A 9,716-nucleotide genomic window follows, 5' to 3' on the forward strand; every position below is an offset into this window, starting at 1 on the left:
ATGTGCACACTCGGTGCCAGGCCCTGCCCTGCTTGCAGGTGGAGAACGAATATGGGAGCTACTATGCCTGCGACTATGGGTACCTGCGGCACCTGCTGGGCTCCTTCCGGGCACTGCTGGGGAGTGAGGTGCTGCTCTTCACCACCGATGGCACACGGGCAGAGGAGCTGCGCTGTGGCACACTGCAGGGGCTCTATGCCACCGTCGACTTTGGGCCAGGTACCCCTGGGAAGGGGGGTAAGGAGAGGGAATGGGGGTCCCTGCTCTGTCCCTTTCCAACCTCCCTTTGTACACTTCTACAGGCTCCAATGTGACGGAGGCATTTGGAGCGCAGCGCTGGGTCGAGCCGAAGGGGCCCCTGGTGAGCTTGACTTGGGCACCGTGGGGGCAATGACCCACAATGGCTTTGGGGAGGTGGAGGGTTGGGGGAGCAAGGCAAAGAGGGGAGCTAGGGCCAGGCTATGGGTGAGCAGGGGGCATATGGCTGACAGAGGGTTGACGGGAGTTCTGGGTGGGTGACAGTCCATTTCTTCCCCAGGTGAACTCTGAGTACTACACTGGCTGGCTGGACTACTGGGGGGAGGCTCATGCGAGCACCAGCTTGGTGCATGTGGCCCGGGGGCTGGAGGACATGCTGCAGCTGGGAGCCAGCGTCAACATGCAAGTAGTCAGCTGGTGGGGCACAGCCTGGGGGGGGATTGCTCTCCCACCTCCAGCACTCTAGTGGGCATTGTCACTCACCTTCATCCCACAGGGCTCAGCAAGCAGGGCTGGCACTGGGTGCAGAAGGAAGGGGGCAGTGCATGATCGGCCCCTGCTGAGTCTATGGGGTGCTGATGGGGCTTTCTGGGGTGTCCCGTAGGTACATGTTCCATGGGGGGACAAACTTCGCCTACTGGAGTGGTGAGTAGGTCCCTGCCCTGGGGAGGGGGTGGACGCTGCAGTGTTGGAAGGCTTTCCTTGGCTATCCCTGAGGAGCCTGCTTCAGGTGCCTGTTCTGTCCCATGGTGTGTTCTAACCCAAGGGCCCCTGAACCCAAGCCTGGGACTCCTTTTGTCCCCAGGCAGAGTTTCCCAGTCCTGGGTCATGCTCCTCCATTGTATTGCAACCAGCAAGGACTGGGTTCTATGACCTGAGCTCTGGCAGAGCCCCTTTCCCCAGCTCCCATTGCTTCCCTGGCCAGGTGCTGACTTCAAGGACCAGTACAAACCAGTGACCACCAGCTACGACTATGATGCCCCACTCTCTGAAGCAGGAGACCCCACTGAGAAGCTGTTTGCCATCCGCACAGTCATCAGCAAGGTGCTGAGCCTTGTAGGAGGAGGGGGACAGTACCGGGGAAGAGTGGGACACAGAGGCACCTGGCAGGGCAAGGATGTCTCCTGCTTGCCCTGGGGGGCAGCTGACAGCTTGCTTTTCAGTTCCAGCCCCTGCCAGCTGGCCCGATGCCGCCTGCCACCCCTAAGTATGCCTATGGCCAGGTGGCCCTGCAGAAGGTGAGTGCCTGCCCCAGGGGCTGTGCTTCCTCTGGCTGGCACTGCCCAACTGCCTAGCGCCCACCCCTCTCTTTGCAGCATGCCAACCTCCTGGATGCCTTGGATGTGCTGTGCCCCTCTGGGCCCATCCAGAGCCAGCTCCCCCTCAACTTTGAGGCCATAAAGCAGGTGAGGGGTCTAGGCTTGTCTGCCCTGGCTCTGGGGTGGAGGATCAGAGCTTATCTTCAGCCCTGTTTCCCTTTCTGTGCCCTCTGCTGTGTCCCGCAGGCCCATGGATTTGTGGTGTACCGCACACAGCTGCCCCGGGATGTCCTGGATCCAGCCACGCTGGGTGCTCCTCCCCACAGCATCTGTGACCGTGGTTATGTGATGCTGCAGAAGGTGAGAATACAGGAGCACAGGCATCCCTTCCCCAGCACTCAGGGTCCTGCAGGCAGCAGGGCTATGCCATTCCAGAGGCTCAGGAACAGCCAGGATGCTGAGAACCACACTTAGCCCTTGTGGGATAGCTCTCTGGCCTGAATTTGCCCCCTTTGGGGGTGGAGGGCAGCCCTGGGCTGGCTCAGCGGGAGCAGGCAGCCAGCAACATTTGAGGCGATGGGATCTGGGCATGAGGCAGCAGTGCTGACCCTGTGGCTGCAGAAGTATCACGGGACATTGGAGAGGGACGGGCAGACAATACTGCGTGTGACGGGGAAGGCAGGGGACACCCTGGATGTGCTTCTGGAGAACATGGGCAGGATCAGCTTCGGGGCCAACATCAGCGACTTCAAGGTGAGGGGCGTGGGCCCTGGGGCTCTGGATGGGATGGCCTGGCCTGGCCACCCACCTGGCCAAACAGTGCCATCCACAACAGACCCCAGCCATGGCAGGGCCACCCCAAACCTGCTCCCTGGTTAATCTCACACCACCCCCTGGCAAACCTACCAGGATAGGGCTGTGAGGTGGGCACCCCTCTCCCTACTTGTGCTGCCACAGCAGCCAGGGCCACACAGCCCCTTGGAGGTGATCCCATTCCACCTTCACTGCCGCGAGGGGCACATGCCCTGGGGAAGCCAAGGATGCTTCTGCCCTGGCACACCCTGCTGCCTCATTTTCCCTCCTGCATCTCAGGGCTTGCTGGGGAACCTCTCTTTGGACTCCAGCCCTCTCAGCAACTGGCTGATCTATCCCCTGGACATAGATGCTGCTATCCAGCAGGGCTGGCCCCACGCTGCCCTCCCAAAATCAAGCAGCAGGGGCAGAGCAGGGCCAGCTTTCTACACTGGGACCTTTGAGACCCCTGGCATCGCCTGGGACACCTTCGTGAAGTTCCCAGGTTGGAGCAAGGTAAGGCAGTGTGTAGCGGGAGAAGGAGTAAAGGTGGTGTGTAGAGGGAGTGAGGGTGAAGAGCAGCACAGCTTGGTCTCATATCCATCTTCCAGGGCCAGCTGTGGATAAATGGCTTCAACTTGGGCCGGTACTGGCCCCGCCGTGGGCCCCAGCAGACCCTCTTTGTGCCTGGCTCAGTGCTGCATGTTGGCCGCCCCAACAACATCACAGTGCTGGAGCTGGAGGGGGCACCCTCCACCCCTCTTTTGTTCTTCCTAGACCATCCCCTTTTCAACAGTACCCTTGGCCACAGCACTGAGGCCGCAGAATAAACACTGGGCTGCCAGGCAGCAGTGTCGCCTCTCGCTGGGGCTGTGGAGATGCACAGGGGGCTGGTGAAGCATCAGGGGTGAGCAGAAGGGCTGCAGGGCCCTAGGAAAGGGGCACATGTCTCAGCACGGACATCCAGAGCTTCTGCCCTCCACTGGGGCAAGGCAGGAGAAAGGGGCCCAGGCTTGAACTCACTTTGCACATTAATCCCACAGTCGTCCCAAATAGCTCCAGGGCTCATGCTGACTCCCTACCACCACACCACGGGGGTCAAGGCACCTCTTTATTGATAATGCGGGCAGAGAAGGTAGTTGCTAAAAGGATACAGCTGAGACGCCAACGGCATCCAGGACATGGGAGGGGAAAGCACAGCCTAGAGGGTACCCAGAGGTATGGCTGTAAGTAGCCCAGGGCTGCATGGTCCGCATGTGTTGTGTCCCACCACCATATGCAGCAGCTTACAAGGTAGCGATGAGAAAAGCTGGCAGCAGGACACCTGCCACAGAACAGTCTTGGCACCTCACAGTAGCCCATGGGAGCCTCTCAGCTGTAGTGTCCCCAGAGTGATATTCATGCCCAGAGCCTTGCCAGAGTTGCCCCAGAGTGTGACATGGCCAGCTCAGTCCCTCTGACCAGCACTGCTCTACAGGCTCTCACTCACTGCACAGCCAGTGCTCAGCCTTGTCTCCACCACACTGGTCCTTGGCAGGTGGCAGCAGCCCACAGCCTTATGTGTGGGCAGCCCGGGCCTGGCGGTGGGTTTGCAGGCAGGCTGTGGAGCAGAAGGAGAAGTCGAGGTAATGGAAGGGGATCCGGCCCAGCAGGGACTCTCCACAATGCCAGCAGCGGCTGCAGGAAAGAGCAGAGGTGGCCCTGAGTGAAGGGGTCACTTACGAGAAGGTTTGAGAAGAAGAGGATTCACTCCTGAGCTGTGACATGAGACACCAGGAGCATGGAGTGAGGCGCTTCAAGGCAGGCTGAACATGTGGGAAATCTGGCCCCATGGGGGTTGTAAGATCAGCATAGGCAGGGCTGGCTGCCCACAAGCCTGGGGGGGGGCATAGGGAAGGAACATGGTATGTGGGATCAGGGACAGGGGACAGGAGTGGCTGGGGGGTTGGCTTGCCATAGATCTGTCTGCAAGCGGACCAAGGTGTCCGTTGCAAACTATTTGGGGGAGGCAGGAAAAGAAAGGGAGAAAGCTTTTACACAGGGACTTCTGGGAATGAGAACTGGAGCAAGAAGGGCAAGGAACAGCTGTTTGTCTGCAGAGCCATGCTGCCAGTGCTCTTACCTGATGTTAGCAAGAGTTGTGCCGGTGTCCTGCAGCTGCAAAGCCAGCCTCCGTTCAGCAGCCAGTGCCCTCTGGGAAGCAGAGACACAGCTCAGTCTCCCCACAGAGCCCACCTCACTGGCACTGCCCCAGCTGGGCTGGATCCCCTTCCCCTTGCACGGCCTCACCTTCTCCCTGTCGGACAGGGCTGCGAACCGCTGCTTCTCTGCCTGCTCCTGCTCGTGGCGCTGCTGCTCCTCCCGCTGTGCCTTCTCCCACTGTTTCCGCTGTGCCTTCTGTGCCCGCTTCTTCTCCAGCTTCTTGGCCTCCATCTCCTGCGTCAGGGGCCCTGGCACCTGCAGGCAGAGGGCAGTCAGCATCTCCCACTGAGCCATGAGCAATGGCACAAGTGGGCAAGGGGTGCTTTGTTCTGGGGTCCCCCAGCCCTCAGAAAGGGAGGACAGAGGGCAGGCACCCACCTTGGCATAGCTGTAGTCATACTTGTCTGGATGGTCCACCATGAACTTGCGGAAGGTGTTGCGGGTCAGTTTGTCAGCAGAGACACAGTACGGGGTCCTCTCCTGATCATCTCTGAAGACAAGGAAGACCAGCTCAGCCTGCTGTGTGTCCCATGGGGCTGTGAGCCCAGCAGCTCCCCAGAAATGTGCAACAGGTACTGCAGGCCAGGCTACTGCAGCCAAGGAGGTGAAAGTTGCTTATCCCTGCCCCAGAATCCCCCAAATCCTTCCCTTTTTGCATCTCAAATGCCCTGCAAAGGGAGATCTCATCCCTACCCTCTGAACCAATAAACCTGGGAGCACCCTGGGGCAATGCCAGAGTACCAGACCACTGCTGTACCAGACCAGGCAGGCAGAGAACAGTGGTTCAGCTCTTAAGCCTCCTGTAACAAACCCAGGCACCCCAGCTGGCTGACACCAACCCTGGCTGTCTCAGAAAAAGGCTGGCACCAGTCTCCCTTAGCTGAGACAGGAACGAGTCACTGGGCTCCCACAGCAGAGCTATGCTTGTCAACCACTGGGCACCCTGCAGCCATACCTCAGGGCAGGGTCTGCCCCTGCTGCCAGCAGCTGGCACACTGCCTCAGCCTTCCCTGCCCGTGCTGCCACGTGAAGCAGGGTGCAGCCGTGCTCATCCACAGGCTGGTTGAGCAGAGCGTGGGGCATATCCAGGGGCTGTGTGCCCTTCCCATCCTCGCCATCCCCTGGCAGGGCCACGCTCTCTGGTGCACCCAGGAGATGCTGCAGCATCGCCACATCCCCTGTTTTGCAGGCAGTGAACAGGGCATCGTGAAGCTCGGACTGAGGGTCTCCTGTGAGGGAAGAACAGGAGGGGAGTCTGATGGCTCCCTGTGCAGAGCAATGCTCTGGTATGACCAGGAAACACACATGACACAGCTAAAGCATTATCCTACTGGATTTGGGCACTGCAGGATCTCCAGCATCCTTGGAATCTGTGACAATGTGTCATGGCATTGCTGGGCACTGTTGGCAGCATTTGAGCTCTGTCCTGAGATGATATCCTCTCCAATTCCCCCACACACCTGACTTAGCCAGGTGCTGCCCATCCCCTGAGTTCAGAGCTACTGCTGAGCATGTAGCTGCATGTGGCTGCACTACAGCCATCCCACACCCAACTGCTCTGGGCACCTGTGTGACAACATGCTCTCCACCCCACTGCAAAGCCACCAGCAAATGGGGCAGGCATTCACCTGGCCCAGCTCCAGGCTCCACATACCTCCATTGCTCCAGGGAAGGGGGTCAGCCTCCCCCTGCAGCTCCGTCACCAGCTCCAGGTCAGGCTGCCTACACTGGGTACCATGGCATCCCATCTCTTCAGCAGAGGGCCCTGCCCAGGGACCATAGGGTGAGAGAGAGGGCCATGGCCAGTCTGCACTCAGACAAGGCAATCCCTTCCCCAACACCTTCCTGCACTGCCTCCAGCCAGTTCTTCCCCTCACCTTTCTCAACCTTCTTGTCCCTCTTTTTCCTCCTTTTGCGGTTTCGCTTGGGCATCACCTCAAACTTCCGGAGGTCCAATGTCCCCAGTGTTACTTCCACAGTCTCCAGTTCTCTTGCAGGGCTTTCCTCCTCCTCTTCCTCCTTCTCTGGGGCTGAGGGGGGTGGTAAGACAGGGGCTGAGGCCCCCCACATAGCATGAATCACTCTGGGCTCCCAGCCAAGCATACCCTGTCCTTCTGCCCAGCACAGGGTCCCACCCTGGAGATCCCCACTGTGGTGCCAGACTTTGTCACAGGGCTCCAAATCTGGTCCTGCACTGTAATACCAGAACCCCCTGCTTGCTCAGAGTCACATCTCCCTCCATGGCTCAACTCACCACTCGTGTTCTCCTGCGGGGCATCCACCTCTGCTTTATGCCGCCTCTTCTGCCAGCCCTTTCGGGGAGACCCAGTGATATCCTCCAGTGGCGTGTCCTTCCCTGGGCAGCAAGGGTGCTCCTGTCATTGCTTGGGGACAAGGAGCACCCCATGTCTCCAGGGATTGAGCACTGGAGAGCTAGCACCTCCACTCTATAGGGAAGCACAAAGGACCATGTCACCCCACCTGCTCTGATCCAAAGTAACTGGGGCTGGTGCAACTCACCATACACCTGCAGGCTGGCCAGCACGCTGTGGACTCGCAGCACCTCTCGCAGAGTGGCCCTGCGGGTGCTGAGAGGGATGTGGCAGATGCGAGGGTCGCCCTGGGTGAAGGGTGAGTTCCTGCTGCCAAACAGCAGTGCACGGTTGTGACGAGGGGCCCGGAGGAAGATGCGCTGAGCTTTACTGAGGTGCTCTGCCCATGCTGACAGCAGTTCCTGAATATCCTGGGGACAAAGGGGAGGCACTGTGGAATCCTGAGCACACTGTGTGGATACAGGTAGCTCTGGAGCAGAGACAGACTTGGGACAGAGCAGCCTCAGTTGGGCCCTGACCCTCTTCCAGAGTTCACATCCCACCCAAGCCCTCCAGCAGCATTGTGGTGGCACCTCACAGAGCCAGCCACAACCATGTCTCCCTGCCCAGAGCCTAGTGCTGTGGTGCATCCTCACCTTGAGCAAGGCAGCCTCATTGTAACGCCGGAGGGAGGCTCCAGCTGACCTGGGTGCTGACCCTGGAGTGTGGGCATCCCGCAGGCTCTGGGCTGTGCCCCGACGGGCTCGCACCGTGTAGCGGTGGAATGTCTTGTGCTCCTGCACCTGGGGGCTGTGGAGAGGGGCAGGCATGAGCAACAAAGTTGCTGATGCTCCTGGAACCCTGGAGGGCTTATGGCTTTCCCCTGGGTCCCTAAAGATTAGTATTTCTCTAGCAGCACAACTGGGCTTAGCCAGCTTTCAAGCAAAGACTAGGAGCTCTGGGTGCCCAGGGTGTGTTAAGCACTATGACGGAGGAGTGGGGGGGTGGCCATCCAATGCCTAGCCCCATTGACCATGCCCAGAGGGGCAACCCTAGCTCTGTCCTGCTGTACTCACCCTCGGAACACAGCTCCTGCGAAGTGCCCGCCACCCATCATCAGCACAACCCAGCACGTGTTCACATCGAAGCTCTGCAATGATGCTGCCAACTCCACTGGCTCCTCGGCACCACCCTGATACACAGACACCCTTGCTAGCACCCATGAGTTGACCTTGTTACCTCTTGCTGTCCCCCTGGACACAGACCAACCCCTCTGCCAGCACCAGAAGCAGGTTTCTGGAGCAGCCCAGAATTAAAAACCAGACCACCAGCAAGCCTGGGGCTTTGACCTGACACGACAAACCACCCTTCTCATCATAGCACGTGGGGAACTGTCAGACAGACTGCTGTCCCCCAGTGCTTCATTTCTTCTCTGGGGTCCCTCTCCCAACAAGCTGGGCTGTGACTTACCTTCCCAGTGCCCAGCACGCAGCGGTAGGCAGAGATGAGCTGGCCCTTTGCGTTGCGGAACAGCACCTTGTGGGAACGGGGGATCTGGGGGCTCCTGGGGCTGTCACTGGCGGAGAGCAGCAATTCTGACTCACTGCTTGAATTGGAGCTCTCTGAATCGGACCCTGAGATGCTGGAGACACTGCCTGCAAAGGAGAGGAAAGAAGCCGTAGAGCTGGGCAAAGATTAAACAACAGCCTCCCCAAAACTTTGCAGGTGACTCCAAGGGCTAGCCCACAACCACAGACGTGTCCTGTCCAACACCCTACGTATCACAAAGGGTCTCTGGCCCAAAGACTCCCTGTCTGTGCAGGGACTAAGCTAGAACACCCTCTTCTCCCCATAACAAGTCAGCCACGCTCAGGAGTTGGATTCCCAGGAAACCCGACAGGGGCAGAACAAAGGAACTCTGAGCTGGCAGAGGTAGCCAGAGGTTTCACCCCTGCACAGAACAGCCCCAGCAAGGCTGCTGAGAGCCCCTGGGCTCTGCTGGGGGAGGCTCCACTCCTCACCTGCACGGGTCTTCTCCTCAAACGCTTCTATCGGCAACGTTTGGTGCCCCAGGAGCCGCTGCTTTAAGTTGAAGCGGTGCCAGTCAAGACGGTAGTGCTCAGCCTGTGGAGCAAAGAGATATGAGCCAGCAGGGTCTTGGTCCATGGAAACCTCCACCACTAAGGGCCGGAGGTGGCAGACCCCAAAGGCTAAGCTGATGCTGGGACCCTATAGTGATCCCAACAGGAAGACTATCACACACTAAGGAGTTAGCCACCTAGTAGTTAACCTAAAAAGGCACAGGCCTGTGCTGCATGCACCAGTTACCTCCAGTAAATGACATTTTAAGTGATAATGTCCAGCCTCCAAGTGACAGATCCCAAAAGGACATGGGCAGTCAAGCTCTGGGAAGCAGCCAGCGGTGGGCTGCACCATGCTGCGGCTGAGCCTCTGCAGCAGAACCTCACCACCCTGTTCCTACCTCATGCTGGCCGCTCAGCCCCACTCACTTGCTCCTCCCGGCTGCTGAAAACTTGCTCACAGGTGGAGCAGCACATCCGCTCTGGCACCGGGGGGACCCCATGGCCTTGCTCCTCACTGCCAGCAGCTGCAGGTTTCTCTGGAAGAAGAAGGAAAGACTCCACACAGGCAGTTCCTCCGGCTGCACTGCAAGGAGCAAGGCCTCCTGGGTCTCTCCTCAGCCACCCAAAGAGCCCTACGGCTGTAGAGGGAACTTGGGGACCTTAGCATCCACCCACCAGACAGCTCCCATGCACCAGGATAGCCACCCAAGCTGTGCTGGAGACAGAGCTCCTTCTCCGTGGTGGACAGGAGCTTTGGCACATACTCCCTCCCCCGCTGCCCCGCGGAGCCCCACGCACCGTGGCCCACC

At 59.2% G+C, this 9,716-nt stretch overlaps 2 protein-coding genes across 2 annotated transcripts in view; one reads left to right on the top strand and one right to left on the bottom strand.

The window, feature by feature from the left end:
- The window catches only part of LOC104403228 (beta-galactosidase-1-like protein), a 5,302-nt gene extending 2,163 nt beyond the window's left edge, over positions 1-3,139 (top strand). Inside the window, exons 6-16 of the mRNA XM_010011296.1 lie at positions 39-219; positions 303-361; positions 539-660; positions 863-903; positions 1,184-1,302; positions 1,422-1,496; positions 1,575-1,664; positions 1,764-1,877; positions 2,139-2,270; positions 2,610-2,825; positions 2,921-3,139. Of these exons, the coding sequence (XP_010009598.1) occupies positions 39-219; positions 303-361; positions 539-660; positions 863-903; positions 1,184-1,302; positions 1,422-1,496; positions 1,575-1,664; positions 1,764-1,877; positions 2,139-2,270; positions 2,610-2,825; positions 2,921-3,139 (1,368 nt within the window). The remainder of the gene's footprint in view (positions 1-38; positions 220-302; positions 362-538; positions 661-862; positions 904-1,183; positions 1,303-1,421; positions 1,497-1,574; positions 1,665-1,763; positions 1,878-2,138; positions 2,271-2,609; positions 2,826-2,920) is intronic.
- Positions 3,140-3,865: 726 nt separating this feature from the next.
- Positions 3,866-9,443, bottom strand: ANKZF1 (ankyrin repeat and zinc finger domain containing 1; the record flags this gene model as incomplete). The annotated part of the gene is made up of 14 exons (XM_010011297.1): positions 3,866-3,986; positions 4,432-4,502; positions 4,599-4,766; positions 4,890-5,001; positions 5,467-5,740; positions 6,166-6,276; positions 6,389-6,565; positions 6,766-6,867; positions 7,032-7,254; positions 7,480-7,633; positions 7,900-8,015; positions 8,294-8,478; positions 8,845-8,947; positions 9,334-9,443. Coding segments are annotated over 14 exons (2,027 nt in total), but the record flags the coding sequence as incomplete, so codon positions are not given.
- Between the last annotated feature and the right edge of the window lie 273 nt (positions 9,444-9,716).

The sequence above is a fragment of the Nestor notabilis genome, unplaced genomic scaffold, assembly GCF_000696875.1.
Source record: "Nestor notabilis isolate BGI_N333 unplaced genomic scaffold, ASM69687v1 scaffold22293, whole genome shotgun sequence".
NCBI lineage: Eukaryota > Metazoa > Chordata > Aves > Psittaciformes > Psittacidae > Nestor > Nestor notabilis.